The 27575-nt window shown below is 49.7% G+C and overlaps 2 protein-coding genes across 4 annotated transcripts in view; both read left to right on the top strand.

Moving 5' to 3' along the window:
* PODXL2 (podocalyxin like 2) overlaps positions 1-19026 on the top strand; it is a 54100-nt gene extending 35074 nt beyond the window's left edge. Inside the window, exons 5-8 of one of the 3 annotated variants that reach the window (XM_075938797.2) lie at positions 2338-2494; positions 4576-4637; positions 11689-11868; positions 15526-19026. In XM_075938797.2, the coding sequence (XP_075794912.2) occupies positions 2338-2494; positions 4576-4637; positions 11689-11868; positions 15526-15735 (609 nt within the window). In that variant the 3' untranslated portion in view covers positions 15736-19026. Of the gene's footprint in view, positions 1-2337; positions 2495-4575; positions 4638-4774; positions 5737-9174; positions 9922-11688; positions 11869-15525 lie in introns of those variants that run through there. The other 2 variants (XM_075938799.2, XM_075938798.2) reach the window with 2 other exon arrangements.
* A 5204-nt stretch (positions 19027-24230) lies between these two features.
* LOC142830401 (uncharacterized) lies at positions 24231-27493 on the top strand. Its single transcript, XM_089781214.1, has 2 exons — positions 24231-24654; positions 25245-27493. Exon 2 carries the CDS (start codon positions 25310-25312, stop codon positions 27491-27493), a length of 2184 nt encoding a protein of 727 aa, XP_089637340.1. The 5' UTR covers positions 24231-24654; positions 25245-25309.
* Positions 27494-27575: the final 82 nt, after the last annotated feature.

Genomic DNA, 27575 nt, shown 5'->3' with positions numbered 1-27575 from the left:
TGTGTGTTGCTGTCGAAATCTCAGCTCTTCCCCTGCCAAACACAGGTGATGCCCTTGGACAGGAAGGACTGGTTTGTTTTTCTACTTGACTTCATCATTTCAAAACAAATATTCCCAATAAGTTATTTATGCTCTCCTGAACCTTATTCAAAGGGACACTTGTCAACTTAAATATTTAACACAACTGTTTCCCTTCTCTATGTTGTATTATCATTGTATGTGATTGAAACGAAAAGTGTTTCACACTTCCCTGCCATCACAGTTGATGCAGTTTGCTTACTGTCTGTTGCACTTCATTCACCTTGGACAGTGAAAGCAGTTAGGTTGACTTTCCTTGAGTGTATCAGTTTTGCTTTCCATCCCCTGTACACTAGGCCTATGCTGGTTTTGTTTGGGTCTTCAGTGTTGAAGGAAAGTGTTGCATTTTTAAGTGATGTATTGATTTATTTAACTTAGTTTAGGAAAAAACCCGTAAATATTTCTTTTTGTTTTAAGGGCATGGTGCTATGACATGCTGAGCATCAATGGGAATGGAGGGCCCTCAGCACCATGCAAGATTGTGCCCTAGGATTCTGTACCATTTAGACAAACACACTTTTACCAAGATCTCCATTGTAGACTCAAAATTGGCTAGGTCCCTTTTTCTTTCTAATGGGTTCTAGACAGGGCACATGCTCAGTCCCTATGTGTGCATCTACACAGCAGCGTTATTTCAGACTAACTGACATTATTCCGAAATAATGTATTACGTGTCTACACAGCAATCCTTGTTATTTGGAAATAAATTTGAAATAATGGGCTTCTTATACCGACTTCTGTAAACTTTATTGTATGAGGAGTAAGGAAAGTTGGAGGAAGAGTGCTCTGTTTTGAAATAAGTGCTGTGTAGATGTGCCCAAATTTAAAATAAGCTATTTCGACTTAAGCTACACAATTAGTGTAGCTTAAGTTGCATAGCTTATTTTGAGTTCAGCTCTGCTGTGTAGACGTATCCTATTTGGGCAAAACTCTCATTGATGTCTATGGGAGTTTTGCCCAAGTAAAGACTGCAAGATTGCACCTAATAATAATGAAAGACTATGCAGGGCCCTGCCTCCGTCCAGAGGTGATTTGAACCTGAAGTCACTCTAGTCTAGCACTGAGAGTTATCTTTTTGACAGTTGTTTGTGTTAGTTGTGTTACTTGCTTGTGTTACGTCAGATACACAAGCCTCCCATCCTGTTCTCATCAGGCTGAGTGTGCTGACCCTCCCTTCAGCATTCCCAGGCCCCTGCTGAGCCATAGAATTGAACAATGGTGGTCGTGTCACAATGCAGAGAGCTGGCCACTAGGCCATGGCAGTGACGGGTGCATGGCCTCTGAGCAGGAGGCCCCGGCAGTAAAGTTGTGGAGCAGTTTCCCACCCATGCCCTCTTCCCATGCCTCCCCTGACAGGCTGCATATGCTCTTCCAGCTGAAATTCATAACCCTCGCCTGATGAGACATGGCACTGATGGGCTCTTGTGATTCAGGCCTGAGTCGTAGGTGTCTTTTCCAATTAAGCCATTCCATTCACTGCTCAGGCCTGTGCCTGCCCTGAGCACTCGGGATTGCCATGGCAACCAGGAGCGCCAGCATTTATTAATCATCCGGGTGGCCTTTGGGTTGGCATGGCAACATAGACAAGAATAGAAACACAGGAGTGGGAAAGTGGCAGAGGAGCTGCCAGGCAATGGCACATGTCAGGCAGAACTGGGCCCCACTGACCCGGTGCCGCTGGGAGAATTGTGGCCTTCACTTCAGGTCTGGCACTTTCTTTTGGCTTCTGAAACAGTTTTACTTTAAGGTAAGAAAAGAGCTCTGCACACAGGAGTGATTCTGGGATCCCTGCCTGCTGCAGGGAGGGGCTCAGTTGGTACTGGAGGATGCTACAAAGAGAAACCCAGAATTAGGACATAAGTGAGGACTTAGATGCATCAACACTAACGTGTGGACCAGGAGTGAACTGGAAGGAGATGCCGTGATTTTTAATTGAAGAGTCTCTGCAGATCTCAACAGGGAACAAGCACTTTGATGATTTGCATTGTTACTGACAGCTGCTTTCAAGAGTGGCAAACTGATTTAAGTTGCACATAAATATATACCACCCCCCGAGCCTGTATGGTTTCTTCATCACCACCACACACACCACCAACAGCCCCATTTAGCCCTGCTGTAAACAGGTATAACTAATCTGAAGCCAGTGGCATCGGACTCACTCATAACAAATCCACATTTGTCCCCGAATTTCCATACCACTCATTGGTTCTTCTTTGCCATGAAGTAGGGTAAGATGCTCTCAAATGTTTCTTATGGCAGGAGGAGTTTCGGCTGGAGAAGGGTCCCCAGCTGCTGGCTCTGGTGGAGGATGCCTTTTCCAGGCAGACAGATGGACAGCAGGCCCAGTGGCTGATCTCTCTGAGCAAACCCAATGAGAATGACAAGCACCTGCTAATGACGTTGGCAGGGGAGCAGGGTAAGTGTCCGTAGTAAAGCCGTGTGGTGTTGCTAGTGGTGGGAAGGGATGTATCTGGCTTCGGAATTGCTTTCCAGTGGAGATTTCCAGTGATGCTGGAAACAGCATTCTCTGCCCTGTTAACCCCAATTTTTCTCCTGCATATAGTGACATATCCCTCCTGCTGAACAGTACAATGCTGCCACTGTTTGCTGTACCTGGTGATTGTAGGCTTTCCTGTGTGTACATATAGGCTACGTCTACACTGTAAGGTTTTTGCGCAAAAACCTGTGGCGCGTCCACACCTCAAATGCGCTTTTGTGCAAGTGAAATGGCAGAACAGAGGGCTTTTGCCTGTGTAGGTTAACCTCCTTCTACAAGGCATAACTCCCTTTTGTGCTACAGCGATTGCACAGAAAGTCAAGTGCGGTCGCTCCGGAGGGGTTTCTTGTGCAAGAAAACCCTATGGGAAAAAGCACAGGTGTGAAAAGCACATTACTTTTGCGATGCGCCTTGAGGTATGGATGTGCTCTTGCGCATGAAGTTTTTGCACAAAAACTCTTGCGCAAAAGGCTTCTTGCGCAAGAAGCCTGCAGTGTAGACGTAGTCATAGAGTATAAGCCTCTTTCCCACCCACACCATATTGCCCACTATGTACATTTCTGCTGTGGTTTTCTCCTTTGCCAACTACGTCAGATTCCAGGTTCTCCTGCAGATCTTCAAGGTTCCACAAAGCTCTGCTGTCATCTTTCTCCTCCCTTCACTTCCACAGTGCCTCCAGCTTCACCACCCCTTTCCTTTTTTATCCTTGCACATATTCATCTTTGCATTTTTTGCCTGCTCACCTCTGTGTGTCTCTCCCTCTTCTGCTGCAGAAGGTGAAATTGTCTGTACTTTGTACAGATCTGGAGTGTGCCAGTGCTGCCTAGTGAGGTTATAAGAACTATTGTAGGCCCATTGAAAAGCAGTTCCAATTGGAACGCTCTGATCAGTTGTGGCTGTCTCTGTTCTGTACTGCTTCTGCTGTCTGTTTAGGGTATAAGCCCTATAGGGAAGGCCCTATAACCATGTTATTTGATACCGGGCAAGTAAAAAATAATATTGTAAAATACACCACAGTTGTTGGGAAATAATGTTAACATTTAAGAAGTATTTTCCACCTACTTATTTAAAATCATGCATTTCTCCCAGCACTTTGGACCTTGCCATGTACCATTAAAAAGGTTCTTTTGTAAGCACGTAGCCCTAATGTAAACCTTTCTTTTTATTGGAGGGGATCCCCTTGGAGATGAGAAGCTGGGCTGTGTAATGCTAGCATCACAGCCAGGCTGGGCAGCTGTCAGTAATGAAATTCTGTGCCCTGTTAGGAGCCCTGGAATCATCAAGGACTGAAGCATTTTCTGCTGTGAAGAATGAGGCTCTTGTTAGCTTCCCTCTCTGTTGCTGGACCAAACAGGAGAGGCACATGGAGAGGGAGCAATAGCCCTTGGCCTCTAAATCCTACTGACAAGTCATGGGTTTATGGCTTGCCAGATTGGAGAGTATCTGGTGAGCTGTGTGGAAAGGAAGCTAATGGCGGGGACTCTCAGTGGTGGTTAGTCACTCCTCAGTAGGGAGGTTGTTGCAGATTTCTTTCTGCCAGGAACAAAGTTGTTGAAATATGCCTGCTGACAGTCTATTGTGTTCTGCCTGGCAGCCAGCCTTGCTAGAAGTCTGCAGAACACAACACATGTCCTTAAGGATGCTTCAGGTCAGAAGAGAGTTGCGTTGGCAGAGCTGTGTGGGCGCTCAGGAGTAATTGTGAGTGCTGTAAGTCAGGGCTGAAATGCATTGTTGGTGCTATGTGTGAGTAGCACAGTGTCTAGCCCCATAATTTCTCAATTCCAGTTATTCCACACTTTTAGCATCACTTGCGTGCACTCAGAATTCCTGAACAAATGTTACTTTTGCCTCATAAAATAGTTTGTAAAGTAGTAAAAGGTGTGTCCCCTTCTCCACATCCTACCCTGGAATTCCCAGAGAATACTGATGTGTGGAATGAGGGAGCCAAAGCAGAGCATATAGGGCTGACCACTTCTGTCTGGTTCTCTTCTTCTCACCAGGTGTTGTCCCTACAAAAGATGTCCTGATGGCATTGGGGTATGTTCAAAGGAGCTTAGCGGAGGTAAGAACCTGTCTGTCTAACCTATAGGCTGAAGGTAGTCAGTGCAATTAAAAGGAATCATGCTTCAGTCTGAGTTGGCTCTGAATCTTTCATAAGCAAATTGGAAAAATCCTCTTTTCCCTCCCTGGTGACTACAGAGTGAGCAGATGTTAGTTCCCATGAAGAGTGACTAACTAAGCCAGGAGTCATCTGCTGACTCTGGAAAGCTTCCTTGAAGTTCCTGTCAACAGTCTAGAGATCATGCCTAGACCATTTCCTTCCCTGCTCCCCACACCAACATCTGCCAAGATAAGTAGTAGATTTTGTCTGTGGAATTCTTTATGGAAAGATGATGCCTGAGGTCTATGCACCTCACTGCATTGTCCACGTAGAGCTCTTCTTGCCAGTAGTTATTCAGCTTCTCCTAGATAGTCCAGGCAAGTTCCTGCATTGGGCAGAATGCCCTCCAGGGTTACTAGACCCTCTGTTTCCTAAGTTATATCTGGCTGTCTTTGGATTTCTTGTGTTACTGGGACCATGTGCAGAGTTGAAGTTTAGATTTGCTCCAGAGAGGGGGACACCAGATGAATGGAGATGTCTATGTCTCATTCTCTTCCCTCCCCCCAGTGTTCAGGTTTGCATTTCAGTCCCCTTCGACGTCACAGCCTTCAGTACTCCACTTCTCTCATTGATGGCACTATTCAAATTCCATAGCACAAACCTTTTTTATGCTGCGGTCTGGAAGCTCATTCAAAAACTTTTGACGGATCGGTATAGAAACGTCTGCATATTCATTATGGTGATTAATTTATTTGCATATTTGCCTATTCATTACAGTAATTAATTGTAAGCGGTCACTTGTTATATGTACGCAATGGGAAAGGAAGAAGGGGGCAAGAAGCACGAACAAAAGAGGGGACCAAGCCAAGGAGAGGATGGGCTGAAAGTACTGGCGCGCTGACTCCAGCTAGGAGGAATTCTCCTGTCTTGCCCTCTCTCCCCACCCCACCTGCCTGGGTAGTGGTGGCCCCAGCATAACTTTGGCTGCCCCGAGCCAGCCCCCAGGCCTAGTGTGGCCAGACAGCAGCAGGTCTCTGGGGGTATGTCTACACTACACCCCTAGTTCGAACTAGGGGGGGTAATGTAGTCATACGGAGTTGCAAATGAAGCCCGGGATTTGAATTTCCCAGGCTTCATTTGCATAAAGCCGGCCGGCGCCAATTTTAAATGCCGGCTAGGTCGGACCCCGTGCCGCGCGGCTACACGCGGCACGGACTAGCTAGAAAAGAGGAGACTGAGGGGGGATAGGATAGAGGTCTATAAAAGCATGAGTGGGGTGGAGAGGGTGCATCAAGAAAAGTTCTTCATTAGTTCCCATAAAGAAGGACTAGAGGACACCAAAGGAAAGGAATGGGTAGCAGGCTTCAAACTAGTAACAGAAAGTTGTTCTTCACAAAGCAAAGAGTCAACCTGTGGAACTCCTTGCTGCAGGAGGCTGTGAAGGCTAGAACTAGAACAGAGTTTAAAGAGAAGTGAGATAAAGTGATGGAGGTTGGGTCCATGGAGTGCTATTAGCCAGGGGGTAGGAGTGGTGTCCCTGCCCACAGTGTGTGGAAGGCTGGAGAGGGATGGCACGAGACAAATGGCTTGGTCACTGTCTTCGGTCCATCCCCTCCAGGGTCCCTAGGGTTGGCCGCTGTCGGCAGACAGTCTACTGGGCTAGATGGACCTTTGGTCTGACCCAGGACGGCCACTGTAAGCTCAGGGCTCAGGGTCGGGGGTCTCAGTGGACCACCTTGATTTTCATGCACACCTGTTCCTGGGTGGCCAGGCTGGCAGCTCTCCTGCCCTAGACGGCCACTTTCCTGTGCCTAGTGCGGAGGTCGTGGACGAGGTCCACCATGTCCGCACTAGCCCAGGCGGGTGCCCGCCTCTTGCGGTCCAGGGCAAGCTCCCGGGAGCCACCAGCCTGGTCCCGGGAAGAGGGGGAGGGCTGGGGGGCATTGGGTGGCTGGCTCGAGCCGTGCCAGGTGCAGGGTCTGCTGGCTGGGTGCTGGCAGGCTTGCACCTGGCACGGGCACCGTAGCCAGCCCGTGCCCCTTTAAGGGGTCCGGGGCCGGGAGGGGGGCATACGAGTTTCCCTGGTGTTGGCCAGAGTGGCCACCAGGGAAAGCTGGGGAGGGCTAGCCTCCCACTAGTTTGAATTAAGGGGCTACACACCCCTTAATTCGAACTAGTAAGTTCGAACTAGGCGTTAGTCCTCGTAAAATGAGGTTTACCTAGTTCGAACTAAGCGCTCCGCTAGTTCAAATTAAGTTCGAACTAGCGGAGCGCTAGTGTAGCGCCTATCAAAGTTAATTCGAACTAACGTCCGTTAGTTCAAATTAACTTTGTAGTGTAGACATACCCAGAGAGAGTTGAGAGGACTAAATTGGAAGTACTGGAGATTCTTTTCTCAGTGGGGGATTCCTCTCCCAGGGACGGCTGTGTGTTCGTATCAACATGGGTGCCAGCCGGGCACTTCTCACAGCCTAGAGACCAGCTTATTGCCTTAATCATTCTCTCCTCATATCTATGTTTTCAGCTTCTCAGGATCAGATGAGCCAGCATAGACTATGCTGATTTTATTGCTCCTTCTCTGTCCTGTATGCTTCAGGAACCTCAGAGAGGCAAATAAGATGGATGAGATGGGGGAGGGGGGGTCTGTCTGGCTACAGCGTTAGCTCCTGTCGACCACTAATGGTCCTAGACCTGGGTGACCAGGGCGACTGCCCAGGGTGATGTGCTGATGGGGGCACATGTAAATAGTCTCATGTGACCTTACCTGGGGCCAACCAGCTAAGCAGGAAGGGAAACACAACAGCCAGCTCAGCCAGGGTCAGGGAGCACAGAGGCACTCACTCATCTCAGGTAAATCCTCTACTCTGGTGGGAGCAGCAGCAGGGTGGGTGCTCAAGGGGGGGCTCCCCATTCTCCCTGGGAAAGAGGGCCCCCATAGAAGCCATGTGGGGAGAGGGTGGGGCAGGCTGTGCTGGAAGAGGCTCGGGGTTGGTGGCCGAGTTTGGTGGGTTGAAGGAGAGAGAGAGAGAGAGCGAGAGAGAGAGAGAGAGAGAGAGAGTGTGTGTGTGTGTGTGTGTGCGCGCGCGCGCGGCGCGGCGCGCTGGCCGGCTGGGGTTTGGAGCAAAGGTGTGTTAGTGTGTGTTTCTGTGCAGCTTCTCTCTGTGTTCTGATTGGCTGGGGTGTAGAGCAGAGGGTGTGTTAGTGCGTGTGCAGCTTCTCCTGGTATTCTGGCTGGCTAGGGTTTAGAGCAGCCCTGCTCTCTGGGGGTGTTTTGTGTGTACGTGTATTCAGCTTCTCTCTGTGTGCTGTCTGGCTGAGATTTGGAGCAGCCCTGCTACCTGGGTGTGTGTTAGTGTGAGCAGGTCTGGGTCTGCTCTCCCCTCTCCTTTTCTTCCCCTTCCAACCTAAGAGCCCCCATAAGGGAGGGCTGGGCTACCAGCTGGGGGGGGGTATAATACTTGAGTTGTTGGGGGGAACCTTTAAATTGTGCCCCCCCCCTCCTTTAGCAGTTGGTCCTGTTCTCCTGCTTCCCTGGCTGGCTCAGAAGCTTTGCTCACTTCTTTTGGGGTGAGTTGGGGGGGGCTGCTGCTTCCCCAATGTGAGGCAGGTGGGTGGATGCAGAGGAGATATGTGAGTATTACTGAAATCAGCTCTTCCATGTGCCCCCTACTAACAGGAGAGGGAAATGAGTCACAGTGGATGGGTGAAGCACATATAGGAAACCCTGGAAATGCAACCACCCTGAGTTGTGACCCCTCGCACTTACAACCATTTTTGTAAGTGCGGAAGGGGTCGAAAACCCCCGACTTATGTCCTCGGACGGCGCATGACACCTATTGTAAATGAGGGTTCAAGTTACAATGCCCCCGACTTGCAACGCTTCCCCAGGAACCAATCACGTCGCAAGTCGGGGGCAGCCTGTACCTTTCATTCAATACTTGATCACTTATCTGCACCCTTGAGTTTTCAGTATGCTGAAATTTCTCAGGGCAGAGGGCCTTGTCAAAGCTGTTGTTGGGCACAGTGTTGTTTTTGCATCAAGAGTAAGAATAAGGACATTTTTTTTGCTCCTATCTTAACCTGCACACCTTCTTCATGCCCTAGAAGTCACTCGGGTTCCTAATGTGAGAATCTGAAGATAATGTGTGAATGTTGTGACTTGCAGTTTCAGTCAGGCTCTTAAACTCAGAGGGAACTCAACAGGAATATAGGAGACCCCTACCCCCATCTGCAATGCTTTACCCCTGCTGTATGACTTATAAAAAGACTTGGTAGAATGCACTTTTTATTTTTTATAACTTTGCATAATATATGTTTTATGCTTTTTGTCTTTTTATAATTTTCACATTTGTGGGAAATTATGGAGGGAGGTCTGATAATTTTTTAATGACAGACGAAGTTGAGATGCAAAGAGTTCAAGCTTTAAAGCTATTAAAACACAGAGAGACAAGGTGGGTGAGGTAATATCTTTATTTTTATTATTTTTATTTTGGAACAGCTTTGGTTGGTGAGAGGTTCGCCCTTTTGAGCTTCACAGACCTGGAGAAGAGCTATGAAGAGTTCCAAGGTTGTCTGTCACCAGCCATATTTGGTCCAATTAAAGATATTACTTCATTCACCTTGTGTCTCTCATCCGGGCACCAACATGACTACAACAAAACAGCAAAAATCATTATATCACATGTCAAGATATACAAAATAAATATCCTAATTAGGGTTGCCAGGTGTCTGGTTTTAAACCAGAAAGTCCGGTATTTGAGGTTTCTGTCTGGGAAACAAATTGAGAAAATACCACACATATAAATGTCCGGTATTTTCTAATTAAGTAAGTTTTATTATTATCATGAGTATCAGTATGTAGTTGTGTACTGCCTGGCTGGCAAACATGCTCACACTGCGTGAGCATGTCTACCAGCCAGGCAGCATGCAACTACACAGTAGAGAGGAGGGTGGCGGAGCCATGGCAGAATGGAATCCCTGGGGCTGGATTTGACCGTGCGCCCTGCCAGGATCATGTGCGGGACGGGCAGCACCCCGGGATCTGTGTGTGCCCAGGCCAGCCTCGTTCCCTGCCGGCTGGTTCCCCTCTGCTCCTCCCAGCCAGCCCTGTTCTCTGCCAGCCGGTTCCTCATGGAACGAGGTGTACAGCTAGTTCGGATTAGGAAGCCTAATCCGAACTAGCTAGTCCATGCCGCGTGTAGCTGCGCGGCACGGGGTCTGAACTAGCCGGCATTTAAAAATGGCGCCGGCCGGCTTTATGCAAATGAAGCCTGGGAAATTCAAATCCCGGGCTTCATTTGCAACTCCTTATGACTACATTACCCCCCCTAGTTCGAACTAGGGGGGTAGTGTAGACGTACCCATACTGACTTCAGTGCAATTACTGCAGTGTAAATGAGAGCAGAGTCAGACCAGAATGTGTTGGCAGATGCATGTCTTCCCCTGACTTAACAAACCAGTGCAGCTAGACAAAGCAAATTAAGTGCTCAGTGTGGTATTGATTGGCTTACACCAGAGAAAGTGCTAAAAGCCCTACAAGGGGCATTGCTGAAATTGTGTAAGTAACGTACCAGCAACCTGAACTGTCTTTTCCATGGGAAACATACAAGGAGATTTTACGGCTCATTAATGGTTGTTAATTAGAGAATGCTAAAACTGCCTGTAGAGATCCTACACAACTTGTATTCTACGTCAACACCTGGGATTCGTTCTCTAGTCGTATCAATAATGAAACAGACTCTTCATCACGTTGACCTTTTGTGATCATAAGCTTTGAAGAAAGAGGATATTCTTCAAATGATAGCTGACACGCTTCATACATGCTATTGAAATGAAACATAATCTTTTTGAAATCTGCCACGTCACTGAGACCAATCAGCAATGTTCAGCTTTGTTTGCTGACATTTTGTTTCTAGCAAGCAAGGCTTGTGGTGTTTTTTTAGTTTGTTTGTTTTAAGTTTTTGTATTAGTCTTGTCTGGCATGTGTAGCCTGGGGGAGTGAACCCAGGACGGGGTCTCAGGAAATCCCTTGTTCTAATCTTAGTTCTGACACTGACTTGTCATTGTGTATGTGAGCAAGAGCTGTCACTTGGGTTTCTCCCTTGTGAAGTGAGGGTTTTCCTGCCACCCAGAAGTGTTGTGGATTGAAGTGTCTGTTTCTTAATGTGCTACGCTCATTTCTGAGTACGTCCACACTGCAGTGGGGAGCAAGACTGCCAGCTCAAGTAGGTAGAGTTAGGTGGACTTGCACAAATCTCCACCTGAGCCATGCAATCCACACTGCTATTTTTAATATGCTGGCTCGAGTGCTGCTAGTGCTAGTATGGCTACTGGGCTGGGAGGCTGGCTCTCTGCTGAAGTTTAGACATACTCCTTGTGTCTGGTTGACCTCTAGAATATTCACTCTCTCAGACGGAAGCGGGTGGAATGTAGGCACAGAACACCAGTCTTTCACTGAAGGAGGTTTATCCAGACCTTTATTTCTGCACTATTGTGGGTCCAAATTAGCACAAAAGAAACAGCAGGTGGGCGCTTAAGCATGTCACATCCTACCCCAGGTTACTCTCAGCTGGGTGGGTAGTTCTAGCATTCTGCCTCCCCCACAGGCTTCCTCCCCCTTTGCCCACTGGGTAGCTGTTTCTAGAGCATTTCCTCCCTCCAGCTGGAGAGAGTCATAGCCCCTGCCTTGCTGCTCCCTTCTGCACACCTATGTGAGTCCAGAGCAGGGATAAACATCTGGTTTCCTGGTTTCTTCCCACTGTCACTCCCTAGCAGGAAGATGTCCTGGCCTCATGGAATAGCTGTAGGGAGCATTAGAGTGAATCCTGGGCTTCCTTTCTTTCAGCTGTGCAGCACTATCCCACAACAGGTCCCACGAATCCAGCTCTTGTCCCTGTTGGACATGGTGAGCTTGTGCATGCTGCCAGGGCTCTAGGATTCTTCACCGGCCAATGACTGTCACTCCATTATCTCCCAAGTGGTAGAGCAGGCCTTTCTTGTCGTTTAATTTTAGATTGGCATCCAGAACTACTCAACCACCACAAGCTGCCAGTCACGACCCAGCCAGCCCCGCAGTGACTATGGGAAACTCTTTGTGGTTCTGGTCATCATCGGTTCCATCTGTGCCATCATCATCATCCTGGGACTTATCTACAATTGCTGGCAGAGGCGCCTGCCCAAGATGAAGAACATGGTGAGCACCTGGGTAGTGGAGGAGGACATCTGAACTTGGCTCTTGTTCCTCAGAATGGTAGCAGTAGGGTGGGTGAATGGGAAGGGGACATGTTCCTTCACCTTGTCCACCTTCCAAGATGAGTTTGGTAGAAGCACCTGGGCTAGATCACTGTAGGTCAGTGGCCATGTCCAGATCAGAATTTGAGACCCCGGTCGTGCTCCCTTATTGGATCTAACCCTGTAGTACAGGGGTGGCCAACCCGAGGCTCGCGAGCCGCAAGAAAAAAATTGCAGCTCCTGATGGAACTGGGATGGAACCCGGCACCACTCAAGTCAGCCGCTCTCATGGCCGGGCCGCTGTGAGCCGCATCCATGCTCACGGCCCACGCCGTTCCGCTCACGGCCCCCAGCATGCTGCGTCATATTCTGCAGATGCAAGTCGGGTCGCACTCAGCATCCCAGCCTGCACATGCTAGCAGCTGGCTGCTGAGTGCAGGCAGCAGTAGGGGCTCCGGGTGCAGCATCAGTGGCGGCTCTGGGATTTGGGCATAAGGTTAGTGGGAGAGGGGGATTGGGTTAAAGCGGGGGGAAGGAAGGTGTCTGGCTCTGAGGGAAGGGAAAAAAGGGGGATTGGGTTGTGGGGAGGGGTGCACATGGCATGCCGGCCGCTCAGCACACGCACCCCAGCGCCTGGAGGGAGACGCACGGCTGTAGCGGTGGCGGCTCCAGGACCCCAGAATTAGGTTAGAGGGGTGGAGGGAGATTGGTATATAGGGGAGCCGGTGCCTGGCTCTGGGGTGGGGTATTGGGTTGGGGTGTGTGTGCCTGGCTCTGGGGGAGGGGAGGGGGATTGGCTTGGGGTGTGTGTGTGCCTGGCTCTGGGGAAGGGGTAGGGGATTGGGTTTGGGGGTGTGTGTGCCTGGCTCTAGGGAAGGGGAAGGGAATTGGGTTGGGTGTGTGTGTGCCTAGCTCTGGGGAGTGGGATGGGGATTGGTTTAGAGCCGGAGGGGGGGGGGGGTTTCCTGGCTCTGGGGAAGGGAAGGGGGATTGGGTTATAGCACGGGGGTGGCTGGGGGAGGGGAAGGGAAGAGCAGCCAGCGTGCTTCCTGGGACCCGGGATCCCCAGGTACTGGGCCCAGCTGTCTCTGTCCCCTCCTCCTGGCCAGACCCCCTCCCCACGAGCCCTAACACCCTACCCCAGCACCCTGTCCTCTGCCCCCACCAGCACAGTTGGGGCCACATTAGTGAGGTTTGGGGGGTTTTGGAGCAGTTGTTTTTTTGCATCTCACTTGTGTGGGCCTGACTGACTTTTCTGTGGGTCAATGACCCCTGACTCAAAACAGGTTCCCCGCCCCTCTCATAAATAAAGACAATGCAGAAACTTTTTGTGTTTGACATAATATTTTATTAAAAATGAAGCCTGGCCAACAAGCCCCCAATTGGAGCCAAGCCCCCATCTGTCCGCAGCATCATAACACTCCTGCACCCCCCCCAGGCCCCAAACCTGAGCCTATCATACACTGGAATCCCCTGTCCGGAGCCTCTCACATCGCCAAACTCCTGCACCCCCACATCCCCAGTCTTCTGTCACAACACTCCTGCACCATCCACACACTGCAAATCTGTATCCTGAGCCCATCATACTCCCAGCCTCCCTGCCCTGAGCCCCTCCTGTACCCCAGCCCAAACTCCTGCACCCTCACAGCCACAAGCCTGCGGCTTGCTCAGCACCCCAACCCTCCACCTGACCCCAACACTCTCCAGCCTGGAGCCCCCTCCCTGAGCCAGCATCCTTTTCTCTACTTCCTTCTGCACCCAAATTCCCTCCCAGAGTTTGCACCTCTCACCCCTTCCCAGTGCTTTTTTTGTGAGCCACACTAGCAGTGGAAACAGTGTGAAGAGCCGGGGCAAAGTTGTTGAGCCAAAGAAAAGAAAGGAAAAACAAAAAAAAGAGGACAGGGCCACAAACACTGGGGGAAAGCTGTGTCCCAGCGCGGGCACTTTTTTTTGTTTGTTTGTTTGTTTGTTTGTTTTTTTGTTAAACAACTTTGCCTCGGCTCTTCATGCTGTCTCCACTGCTATTGTGGCTCTTCGTCTGGAACGGGTTGGCCACCCCTGCTGTAGCATGACACAGTGGTCCAGATGCAGCCCAAAGAGTTCTTAAATGCAGTCGCCTCCATCTTTAATATGGAAGTGCTGCCTGTATATCCCAGCATGCCCTGTTCCATCTTGTTTTAAGCAGCCAGAGTTCACTGCATGCTGTGAACAGGATTGTCCACTGTAATTTACTCCCTAATATTAAAGTTATGGTTTCAGGTGGCTCCATTTTATCTAGAACTGGAAGATTTGCCCACTGTTGTTTGGGTCCTTAACTCAATTTTTGTTTTTCTTCATTTAAATCATTATTCTGGGGTGGGGCTGGGAATGAGGGGTTCAGTGTGCAGGCTGTCCGAGGGAGAGAGGACAACCCTATCCCTCTCTCACCACAGCAGCCATGGCATGGTGTCGGGGGTGCAGGTGTCAGGGCACGGGGTTGGGAGGTGAGTGGAGGCTTAGGGCAAGTTATGGTGAGTGCAGGAATCAAGGCTGGGGGTTGGGAAGCAAGAGACTCAGGTTGGGGTGGGGGTGCAGGAGTTAGGGGTGGGAGGTGTGAGGGGGCTCAGGGCATAGGGTGGTGGGTGTAGGAGTCAGGAAATGGTGTGGGGGATGAGTGAAGAGGAGCTCATGGCAAGGAACAATGGGGGGCTCAGGGTTGGGAGTGTGGCTATCAAACTGCCCAGGTGGTGGATTTCTGGGGCTGGCTGGGGCAGTGGGGACCATGCTGCCCGGGTGGTGACTCCCCTGGACTGGCTGCCATGGGGGCTGTGCTGCCCGAGTGGCAGATCCTCAGGGCTGGCTGGGGTGATGGGGGCCGTGCTGCCCGGGTGGAGGATCATTGGGGCAGCAGGGGCTGTGCTGCCCGGCTGCCCAAGCTTTGGGGCTGTAGCCAGGGTATGTTGTGGCCACTCGGTAGCTGTGGATGCTTGCTCAGGCTCAGCAGAGCTGAGGCCCGGTGGGAGAGTGGCTTGGGCTCCAGCTGTGGGGGATGAAGGCCAGAACTGGAGGGGTGTCCAGCACCAGCATGGAAACCTTACCTCTGCCCCACCCCCTACTGTCCCAATGGGATGATAGCTATCCCTGTACCCATCTCTGGCCCCTTGTGGCCCCCCTGTGGTCATTATACAATGTAACTGTCCCTGCTATTAGCCCCTTCCTTTTCCATGTTATGAAAAACAATCACATTCCAGGCACATCTCATTGTCCTGGCACAATTAAACCCTGACCTTGCTTTAAGTTATGTTAAAAGGAAGCTGCACACCAAATTTGGAGGTCCTAGCGTTACTGTTTAGGAGGAGTTCTTGAACAAATGGACGGACGGACAGACAGACTCACTCGCTCACAAACTCTCAAATATATAGTAGATAGGTACAGCCTTTGGGCTCCTGGCATGTGCCACCTCCTTTCCACGCTGAGGGCCAGTTGTCTTTCATGAACGGGCATGAACAAACTCCACTCAGTTCCCATGGCAAAAATCCCCATTGAAGGAGCTGGCTCTGGCCCCAGCCTTGTGCCTCTCCAGCATTGGGCACTTTTATCAGTTTCTGTGTCCCTCTTGCCTCCTCCTCCTTCCTTCCAGTCACACGGCGAGGAGCTGCGCTTCGTGGAGAACGGCTGCCATGACAACCCAACCTTGGACGTGGCCAGTGACAGCCAGTCGGAGATGCAGGAGAAGAAGCCCAGTGTGAATGGCGGAGGTGCCATCAATGGCCCAGATGGCTGGGGTGTCCTGATCAGCAAACGGGCGAGCGAGGACGCAGATGTGTTTGAGGAAGACACACACCTTTAAAAAGAGAAACAGCTTAAATATATGTCTATCCTATCTTGTCTTAAGGACTATGAGGGGAGGGGCAGCTTCTCAGGAACCTCTAATAGGGCTTGGGACAGAGCGACTCTTTCTTGCCATTGTCCTGAAGCTGCCTCTGAATCCTGGAGTGAGGAGGGTCACTGTGAGTGGAGGGAGGCGGGCGGGACGCTGGGATGTGTGTGTGTATGTCTTTTGCTATCAGTAGCACCAATGCTTTCATCACTTTTAAATGCACTTACTGCAGCTTTCTGGTAGCGGCTGAGAATGGCTGAGGAAACAACATAATGAGGTTAAAATGGACTCCAAGTGACTGTCCCTGGGTAGTCAACTCACACTTGGTGCCCAGCAGGGAGATGGCAAACCAGACCCTGACCTCACTAGCCTCTGAAACCGGAATCAGAATCTGCCCTTGCAGTTGCAATAGGAAAATCTGTGTCATGGTCTGGATCTGAGACGCCAATATTAAGTTGATGTCCTGGGCAAAGAGTTTGCATTCTGTGCACGTATGGAGATCAGATAGTCACTGGTGCCCTTGCTATAGCTTCTGATGGGACAGTCTGCTGTGTTTGTCACATGAAAACATTTCCCTGTCAGCTCTCACCTCGGCCTAACACACCTCTTACCCCTCCATTTTCAGTTCCACAAGCACCATGTTGAACATGACAAGTTTGAGCACTTTATTCTATCCTGGTTTGTCTGGATGATAGCAGAGAATTCAGTGCTGCACTTCAGAACCTCTGCTGGTATTTCAGTGTGGGGTAGGAGTTCACCTGAAAAGGTCAATTTTTGGCAACTTGAGAGGACACATCAGCAAAAAATCCCTTGTCTGAGGCTATGTCTACACTATGGGGTTTTTCTGGGATACCAGAGGTATCCCAGAAAAACTCCACCACATCCAGGGAACGCATCTGTTCTTCCACTTCTTTTGTGGAAGAGGCAGAGGCGTGCTTTGGGAAACCCTGTCTTCCTTCTCCCAGAAGAAAGAAGGGCTCTTCCAAAAGAGGAGGCTTTTCCGAAATTTGGCCCAGTGTAGACGGGCCAAATTTCGGAAAAGCCTCTTCTGAAAAAACGACTGGAAAAAGGTATGCAAATCGCGGAGTGCAATTTGCGTACCTTTTTCCGGAAGATTGTTGTAGTGTAGACGCAGCCTGAATCTCAGACTAGGTGGCCTTTTTTTGCTCCTATCCAATTTTCAATGCCTGTGGCTTCTAGTTGTGGTTGCATCTTAATGAAGGAAAATGAGATCCAGAGACTGAAAACTTCTCCCATTTGGGATCTTACTAGATCTGTTTCAGGAGAGAAGACTCAAGTCTCACATTGGTATAAATCTTGGAATGCAAAAAAGTGTAATTTCACTGAAATTACAAAAAAGTGTAATTTCACTGAAATTATTGCATTTAAACTAGTATAAAGTCAGCATAGGTTCAGAATCAAGCCTACGCATCCATATATGTGCTTCTCAAGCATGCCTTGGGCAGACCTTATGGCCTCTAGTTTCCTGAGGCAGTGATAAAATGCACTTGAATATGCATAACTGTGCTCCTATCCCTGAGTAAAACATGATGCTCAGAACTACTGCTCTCAAGTTTGAAATGTTTTGTTTCTTTTTTCTCTACATTGTTCCATGGTTTTGGGGCACTTTGGTTAAGAAAACAAGAAATCCCTCCCCTTCACCTTATTTTCAAAATCTCCATTTTTGGACTGGCTGTCTGCCTATAACAGATGCTATTGAAGTTTAGTCTTTAAGGGAATAACTATACAAAAAGATTCAAATATATTTAATGAGGATTAGCAATTAACTTGTAATTCCTCTCTCTCTCTCTCTCTCTCTCTCTCTCTCATGTCTGTAGCATGCTCATCACTGATATTTGAGTGCTGAAAGTCAGGATACAAATGAGCTTGTTAATACAGATTCATTTTTGCATAGCGTTTTCTATATAAACTGATTCCCAATAAATTGAATTGAATAATGCAGGACTATAATCAGTCTACGCTGTGGAATCTAGAACCACTATGCTGAAAATGTTTTAAGGGTCTTCCAGATAAAGAGATGTTATATAAAATATAAGACATTATCTTTAGATGATGAATTAATAAAACATTGAGTTAAGTTATGTTTTTATACTGCACAGAGCACAATGGGGCCCAGCCTGCTTATGGTCTTTAGGCAGCATCATAGTATAATGTTAATATAGCTACTAATAATCCTCATTAAATATGTTTAATATTCAGTAAGTACTATAAATATAAAACTATATTAAATCAAACATGGATTAGGACACCCACACAAAGTACATTTTTCTTTTGTTGATTCCGTCACGTGTTCCTTCAGTGCTGGGCTGCGTTGCCACTTTCCATTCATATCCTCTCACCAAGTACAGAGGAGCAGGGTGCTGATCAGCTAATACTCAAGCCCAACAGTAACATAAGTTAGCCTTTGTTGTGGTGGCAGAGGGCCATCAAACTTTAAATTGTTAAAGGTTTGTCATCAAATCTTATTAATGAGCAGCTCTAGCTCTGAAAGCTGCCAGCTACCAAGCTCTGGTGGCTTGCAACTCTAGTTCCTTATGGTTAGGGTAGTACCCTGTATCTTGGAATGCAAAAAAGTAGAGTTCCTGGCTCTCCTTTCTGAGGTTCAGGAGTTCTCTGCAGGTCTTGAGTGCATCTTTGGATGTCTGCTACAGTGGCCACTCACTTGCTTTGGAAGAGTCTCAGAAGAGGTTTGACTTGACTATGTAATCCCAGCTTGTCTCCAAAAGGCCTGTGGCTAATATCATTCTACTATTAAAACAGAAATTTTTAAAATCTAACTTCCCCACTTAATTTGTATTTAGCTGATGTTGGGAGGTGAAACTAAGTGTATCAGTTACATTGCATGGGCCTGGTCTTGCAACCCTTCCATGAGCAAAGAGCTCTCATTGACATCCAGGTACAGGATTTGGCCCTGTATTCCTAGTCAGTTTTACTCTGGTTCTTGTGTCTTGGGTTTCTAATTCTGCAAAGGGAGATTTAAAGGAAGAAAAGAACATTTGTGTTTTTTAAATTATTTAATTCATGGAAACTTTTCTGTTCATATAATTTTGTTAAACTTTTATTTTTAACATAAACCCTCAGTGTTGGGCACCAAACTGGACAGAGGATAGGCTGACAGCTGAAAAACGTATTTTGCATTCTGTATGGTTTCTTTGTAGTCCTGTCTGCCACATATTAGGTTACGCTGACACCTTCTGGTAGTTATAGGTTAAATGAATAAAAAAGAAAGTTTTCTCTTAACTGTGAATGCTCATTTTTCCTATGATTTTTATGAGCACTATCAGTGGATAACCATTCACATCTTATTCATACTCTGTAGCTGTTGAAATCACTTGTGGTCAGAGGGCACAATGAAGTGAGGCAAATGCTATGTAAACACATCCCTGTTTTACTTCTACAAGTAACAACAGGGAACTGATCTATTGTTCTTCGTAGTCACAGTGCAGAGCTGAGCTCTATAGACAGCAGTAGATATCACAGGACCCTTACCCATAAATGAGATGCATCTGCATAGAAATAAAGGAGGTTTTTAAAATAAATGTCTCTGATTGTGAGCAGCATACATGTGGAAAGGGTGTGAGTTGGTAGTTGGGAGTGATGGGTAGGTAGGAAGGGAGAAAGAAGGATGACTATCCAGAAACACAATGAGCTAGACTCTGTGGTTGCGTCTAGACTGGCATGATTTTCCAGAAATGCTTTTAACTGAAAAGTTTTCCGTTAAAAGCATTTTCGGAAAAGAGCATCTAGATTGGCACGGACACTTTTCCGCAAAAGCACTTTTTGCGGAAAAGCGTCCGTGGCCAATCTAGATGCGCTTTTCCGCAAAAAAGCCCCCATCACCATTTTCGCGATCGGGGCTTTTTTGCGCAGAACAAATCTCAGCTGTCTACACTGGCCCTTTTACGCAAAAAGGATTTTTGCCCCAATGGGAGCAGCATAGTATTTCCGCAAAAAGCACTGATTTCTTACAGTAGGAAGTCAGTGCTTTTGCAGAAATTCAAGCGGCCAGTGTAGACAGCTGGCAAGTTTTTCCGGAAAAGCGGCTGATTTTCCTGAAAAACTGGCCAGTCTAGACACAGCCTGTATGTTTGGTGGGGTCAAATCTAATCAGAGGTGGTCCAACACTGCTAGTGAATCCCAAGAGTGTATGGAATGGGACCTGTGGTCACTGCATTGTTTCATCCAAAGATGAAATGAAATGGATCAAGATGTCTGCTAAGACTTGTTTTGGCTATAAGCTACATCTCTAGGTGTAGAGTTTAGAGAAGATATGCTGTGGTGAGCCAGCAATTCATCACAATGTATTTAGTTTATAAATTGTCTTGAGATCCATCTGAATGAACACTGTATAAACCGTAGGCCCATTACTATAGAAGTTATTAGAATGATTATTCTGAGAGTGACAAGAGATTCTTTCTGCTCTTTGCTGGTTGTTCTTTTTGGCAGTGACCTGCGTGTCGTGGCCACAGACAAAGTGCCCAGCAATACAGCAGCAAGAGTTTCTCCTGTACAGTTGGTTGGGATTCCTGGGCCTGACTTTCAAAAGGTGCTGTCTCACCTCAGCCCTCATTGCAGCAATGGAAGTAGTGTGTTCTTATTCTCCAGTGAAAATCAGGCCAACAGCCTATAGCTTAGAGAGCAGCAAGTGTTCTCAAACTCCTTGTCCCTGCTGGACTTGGCTGCAGCAAGCCAGTCTTTGTATTTGTTTGGGGTCATGGCTGAACAAGCAATGGCTGAACAAGCAATACAACTGAGAAGTTGTATTGGCATTGCTATGTCAGGCAGGGATGTAAAAACCCCAAACTACCAAACCCTCTGTGACCAATCTAGCTATGCCTACAGATGCACCTCCCCTCCAGCACGGACATAACTATGTTGACAAACAAGGGTTTCCATTAATACAGTTCGCTTTGCTGTGGGAAGTGGTGTTCCTACACCAACAGAAAAACACCTGCAGTTTGGTGTAGGCTGCATTGGCTATGCCAACATAACTATGCTGGTATGGTGTCAGTAATGTGTTGGCATCCCAAGAAGCCCTTGAGTCTGACCCTTAAATGGGCAGGATTGTGGCGATGGTCTGTCTGTGTATTTATTAAACACAGTAAAAACACCTTTCAAGTGTCTGAACACGTGTTAGGGTATGAAAATCCTTGTTTGATTGTCCTGTTTCAACTGGCTTCTCTTGCCTCTGCATACACACATTTACATACACCCATTATCTTTACAAAAAATAAAGCCACCCAAATCTCAATTTCCCCAAGCTGAAATGCTTGTTAGCATTAACTAACCATTAAGCTAGGTATGCTGTTTCTGCTCTTGGATCATTTTTATTCAAAGACTTGGCTTTTAGAGGATAAGGTGGGAAGGAACCTCTTAGACCATCTAGTCTAACTCTCATGCCTCAAACAGCAAATACATGTCTCAGTCTGCACAACTGCCTTGAACACCTCTCATCCAGGCAATAGAAGTTTTTCTGTCTGCTCTGCCACATTGTTGTGTGTGAGGGGGACAACTGTGAAGGATCTGACTTCAGAAGGTCTCTAGGTGCTGGTGACATTAATCCCTTTCCTGCCTGGGATGGTGGTCATCTCCTGCAGCAAATGTACAGACTGGACTGTGATTTGCAGCTCTCATCTCTACTCTCCTATGTTCTCACTATTCCACTACATAAAGTCACTTCATAATGGTTACTTCTTTGTTTTCCTTTCCCAAAGTGTAGTGACAATGCACAGGACAGAGCCCAGGACTATGACAGAGCATAGAGGCAGATCTTCAACAAACACCTTCACTCTGTTCTGCCAGTACAGGCAGTCCCCGGGTTACATGGATCCGACTTACATCGGATCCCTACTTACAAACGGGGTGAGGCAACCCCGCACTAGCTGCTTCCCCCCGGCAGACCAGGGAGACGCGAAGCTAGGCCCCCCCCCCCCCCCCAGCAGACCCAGGGAGATGTGGAGCGGCTTTTCTCAGCAGACACCTCAGCTTGAGAATAAAGGACTGAGGGAAGTGAGGTGTGGGAGAATAAAACTGAGCTCTGGAGAAATGTTTGGCTAGAGTTTCCCCTATAATATGTGCCAGTTCCGACTTACATACAAATTCAACTTAAGAACAAACCTACAGTCCCTATCTTGTACGTAACCCGGGGACTGCCTGTACAACTTCTTCTCTGCCTGCAGCATCCCAGGCAAGCGGAACCTTTGCGAATAAATATTGATATTTGTCTATTGTTGGTGTAGCTTTATGAGGTGGACAGATATCTACAGGACCAGGAACTAGGATGAACCTATGAATTCCTTTCCAACTTTATTTCGGGGTTTCAAACTGGATTTCCAGAGGCAGAAGGCTAGTGGCAAAGTCTCTTTGTCATCTAGCTCTGTCTCACTGGCTAGGGTGTATAGGTGGGGGGAAAATGACCAGGAACCTATTAACCAATGGGCTGAACTTAGCAGACAGTGTCTAGGATAAAAGACAAGGGAATGGGACACATCAACACAATCTGTGGAAATGCTCCATTGAGAAACCCATTCAAGTTAACCCTCACCAGGTGGGAAGGGAGAGGGTGTCACAATTCCTACTAGGATGTTGTCCATGGATCTGATGCAGGGGCTATATCTCATATATGGGTCTCCAGGTCACAGTTGTCTGACAAACATAAAACATTCCTCTTCCACTCTTGGTAGATGTGCTGCCCTCTCAACCTCATCAGTGTTCCCAGACTCGTATCCACTGGGATGGAAGAATAACTATTCTATTCTTTTTTTCCACTCCCTGGATGATAATTAGTACAGAGTGTCTCTGTTAATCTATTGTTCCTTTAGCTGCTTGCCTGCTATGCCTGAGAGAGAGAGAAAGAGAGAGAGCATGTATGTCTATGAGAGTGTCTATATGGCATAGCTCTTCCTCAGCCTTTAGTTTTTAGGTCATCCTCTCTCATGAATAGCTTCAGTGTCTGATCCTGCTCAGGGCTTTCTAAAGTAGCAGTTGCAGAGTGAAATTAACATGATTCTCATTAATTTCCTTGCTACATTCTGATCTGAATAGCAGAGCACTAAAACTCACCACAAAAGTGTTAACATCAAACTGATACTTCTTGGGAAAGTTACTAGCAGCAGCAGCAGCACAGGTACCGGCACTGAAGATTCAGGAAAATAGAATTTGGTGGTCTCATCTGAAAGATTTTCTTCTAAACCAGTGGTTCTCAACCAGGGGAAGACATATCCTGGGAATATGCAGAAGTCTTCCAGAGGGTACAGCAACTCATCTAGACATTTGCCTAGTTTTACATTGGATTATATAAAAAGACCAGCAAAGTCAGTACAAACTAAAATTCCATATAGACAATGATTTGTTTATATTGCTTTATATATTATACACTGAAATGTTAAGTACATTATTTATATTCCAATTAATTTATTTTATAATTATATGATAAAAATGAGAAAGTAAGCATTTTTTCAGGAATAATGTGCTGTAACACTGTTTTTCTATTTTTAGGTCTGATTTTGTAAGCAAGTAGCTTTTAAGTGAGGTTAAACCAAGAGGAAGGCAAGACAAATCAGACTTCTGAAAGGGGTACAATAGTCTGGAAGGGTTGAGAGCCACAGTTCTAAACCATAAGGGCTAGATACTTTTTTTAAAATGAAAGTTTCAATTTTATCCCACTTACCAGGGAAAGTTTCCTACTCATCACTGGCCAGTGCATTTTTCAATTTTTAGTATAAACTGTAAAATATAGAATTTCTCCATCCCTGTGGTTTCCCAAAGTTTCAGTTTATAATGTGTGTGTCACATCTCTGTATCTTAAAAAGTATGCTACAGTTTATTGCTTTGCTAAAACAGAAATCCATATGCAAGTATCGGAAGGCTGAAAACATTGAGGACTAAAGGAATAATTTAGAAATGCCCCAAGACTATAACTAGTAGTGATGGAATGAAAATATACAAAGGAAAATGTAGACCAACATGAAACATGTCCTGTTTCTAACAGATCTAACAGACTCAGGAACAGCATCTCACAGGGGAAGAGGTGAATGAGTCATCAAAACAGGACAGGACAAAGCATGAGAAAGTATACTGTAGAGCAGTGATCTCCAACCTTTTTAACCACAAGATCACTTTTTCAATTTAAGTGCAATGTAGCATCTATCTCAAACCCAAATGCCCTTCCCCCACTTCCTTCCCATTCCTTCTTTGAGGTCCTGTCCCTTGCACAATCCTTCGCTCAGGCCTCACCCTGCTCACTTCATTTCCCTCTCCTTGCTCACTTTCACCAGGTTGAGGTAGGGGGTTGGAGTGCAGGCTCTGGTCTTGGGCCAAGGGGTTTGGAGTGTGGGAAGTGCTCCAGGCTTAGTACAGGGTGGGGAATTGGGGTTCTGGAGGGGTTTCAGGGTACTTGCTTTGGGAAGTGTGACGGACCCGGCGGGGTCCGCACTTGAGGAGGGAGCGGGACTCCCCCCCCCTCGGGAGAAACCGCGCGCCGCAAACGGCGCGCCGACCGGCATCGCAGCCCCGGAGTTGGGGCCGCGGCAAGCCCAACCCAGGGCACCCCGCCGGGAGCGGGGGAGGGGGCGGGCCGCGCGGAAGCAGCCAGCCCGCCCGCCTCGGCGGGCGGCATTAAACGGGGCACGAGCCCACGCTGGGGAAAAGGCGGGGGCGGCGGCGGCGCACGGACAGGGCGGAACGCCCGGACGTCACTCCCCGGCGCCCATAAAGATGGCGGCCGGGCAGACGGAAGGGGGGGCAGGAGCAAGGAGGCAGCGACCCTGGCTTCCAGGGGCGCCAAGGGCTCGGCCCCCGGGGCAACCAAGAAGGAAGGAGTCAGCAGCTGGCGACTCGCGCTGGGACGCACCCGGAGACTTCGGCGCGGTGAGTGCACCCCAATCAGCCCCATCGCCGGGGCGGACAAGCAGGGAGTGGAAGGAGCCCGAGGCAGGGCCCTTTTGGCGCCCGTGGGCGGAGGAGTCGGGGGCTGCCGCCCCATCCGCCGTGGAGGGCGACGCGTAGACGCCAACTCCACTTAGGGCCTCGGGCTGGGACCCGGTGGTGAGGGCGGGCCCGGGTCCCCCACTCCCCCACCCTTCCTACGACCCTCAAGAGCCGGAAGCAAGGCGGACGGTGCCCGCCGCAGAAGCTGGCCCGGGTCCGGTCCCCAACCCCCACCCCGTAAGACACCACGGACACCCCCCCCCCCCGGCTGAAGGAGGGGGCCTGAACTCGGGGTTCGCCGAACCCTCTCGGCCCTCCCGGGTCGAGAGGTGATCGCACCCCTTTCCTGGGCGGCCCGGTCAACGAGCCCAGGGGGCTAGGGACAAGGAGAAGAAAGAAGGCGGTGGGTCCGCGGAGCCCCGCCCCCGGCTCTACGCTGAGTCAAAGAGAGGGGGCGCGAGGTGCTCGCACCCGTAAATCCGTCACACTGGTGGAGAATGTGGGCACCTGTTAACTAATATCCCCCACAGACGAACGAGGTCGAGAGCATCGAGCTATCCCCGATTCAGAAGACGCGGGGGAACCGGAAGAAGCGATGGAACCCCGCCAATTCCTGGAGTGGTTCGAAGGGAACCAACGATTGCAGAACCAGGCTCAGCAGGAACAACAGACTCAGTTGATCCAACAGCTGACAAGCCAGTTCCAAGAGCACCAGCGGCAACTAGTTCAGGAACTCGCCGCTCAGCAAAACCAGTGGCGACAAACCGTAGAAAGAAGATGGGGGGCAACGGGGGGAGGACCCAATGGGGCGGGAGAAGGACCCAACCTACCCCTGCGGCTCAGCAAGTTGGGCCCGCAGGACGACCCCGAAGCCTTCCTCACAACTTTTGAACGGGTGGCAACAGCGGCCCGCTGGCCGCCGGAGCAATGGGCCACCCTGCTGGCCCCCTACTTGAGCGGGCCCGCCCAACTGGCCTACCGCAGCCTAGCGGTCACCGATGCCTTGAACTACTACAAGGTCCGAGAGGCAATATTGGACCAGCTGGGCCACTCACCGGAGACCTGCCGGCAGCGGTTCCGGCAGGAGGGGTTCAAAGCGGGAGACAGACCGCGGGCAGTGGCTCAGCGCCTACGGGAATGGGCCAATCGGTGGCTGGAGCCCGAACAGAAGACGGGCCTACAAGTCACCGAGACGATTGTAATGGAACAATTCATACACATCTTACCCCGAGAAGGGCAGCGATGGGTCCGGCGGAACAGACCCACGACCCTACAGGAGGCAGTGAACCTAATGGAGGCCCACCTACTCGCGGAGCAAGAGGAGGGAGGCGTCCGACGAGAGGCGTTACCCGGCACGAAGGTAGGGGGGCCCCGGATCGGGGGGAAGCCCATAGGGAAGGAACCGGCCCCGGAGCCACGCCGTGCGCGGGACAATATCCCCCGCCTAGCCCCGGTGTGGTCACACCCGCCCCCAGAGAGAACTAGCGGGGAGGAACCGCCGGAGAAGGTGCCGAGAGAGGCCCGGGCCGGGACCCGCGGCCCCTGCTTTCAGTGCGGACAGATGGGCCACTTTAAGCGAGAATGCACCTTAATGGACTGTACGCTGAACCAAGGGGAGGGAGCCAGCCCGGCAGGGGACCGGGCCGACGAGGGAAACCGAGTCGTGCGAGACATGATGGTGGAAGGGCAGCCGGTCAGAGCCCTGGTGGACTCTGGGTCATCTGTAACGCTCGTCCGGGCTGACCTCATCCCCCCCCGACGACCGGAAGGGGAGCCAGTCTGGATGAGATGCGTCCACGGGGACACCCGCGCCTACCCCACCGTCCAGGTGCACCTGAGCGGGGGCGGGCAGGACCGGCTCTGGCGGGTGGGGAAGGCCCAGACCTTGCCATACCCCCTCCTCATAGGACGAGACTGGCCCGGGTTTGGAGCCTTGCTTCAGGGCCCGGTTGCCCCCACGGGACGAGGGGGAGCCACGGAACCCCGGGGGTTGTGCCACGACGAGGAACTCCGCGGTAAGGCCGCCTGCTTGGAGATAGAGGCAGCCCCAGACTTCATGACGGAGCAGAGGATGGACCCCACCCTACAGAATGCCTGGGACCAAGCCGGGGTGCCGGAGGATCCGGAGCAAGGCCCGGAGGGGCCGCTGCAAGGACCCCGCTTCCAGGTATGGGAGGATCGCTTATACCGGGTTTCAGAGGGAAAAAGGGGGGAAATGCAAAAACAGCTGGTAGTTCCCACCCGATTCCGCCGGGAAGTACTGGAACTGGGGCATGCGAACCCCTGGGCGGGCCACCTCGGACGCGAGAAAACGTTGGAACGGGTCTTACAACGATTCTACTGGCCGGGGGTCTTTCGGGCGGTGCAGGATTTTTGCGCATCGTGCCCCGAGTGCCAGAAGACGGCCCCAGCGCGGGTGCCGAAGGCCCCCCTGGTGCCCCTCCCCGTAGTAGGGACTCCGTTCGAGCGGGTGGCCATGGACTTGGTGGGACCCTTGGAGCCATCAGGGAGGGGACACCGTTTTATTATGGTAGTAATAGACTACGCCACCCGATACCCGGAGGCAGTCCCACTGAGAAATACAAAGGCCCAGACCTTGGCCCGGGAACTCTTGCGGATTTTTTCCCGAGTGGGGCTGCCACAGGCGATCCTCACGGATCAAGGACCTAACGTCACCTCCCGGCTGATGAAAGAGCTGTGCGTACTGCTGAAGATCAAACGACTGCAAACATCAGTCTACCACCCGCAGACGGACGGTTTAGTAGAGCGTTTTAACTAGACGCTCAAAGGTATGCTGCGGCGGTTCGCGCAAGAAGACCCTCGGGGCTGGGACCTGATGCTCCCGAGTCTCCTATTTGCGG

Source organism: Pelodiscus sinensis, chromosome 11, assembly GCF_052426305.1.
Source record: "Pelodiscus sinensis isolate ZL-2025 chromosome 11, ASM5242630v1, whole genome shotgun sequence".
Classification (NCBI taxonomy): Eukaryota; Metazoa; Chordata; order Testudines; family Trionychidae; genus Pelodiscus; species Pelodiscus sinensis.
The sequence above is the reverse complement of the archived record's forward strand: the minus strand, read 5'-3'. Positions and strand labels throughout refer to the sequence as shown.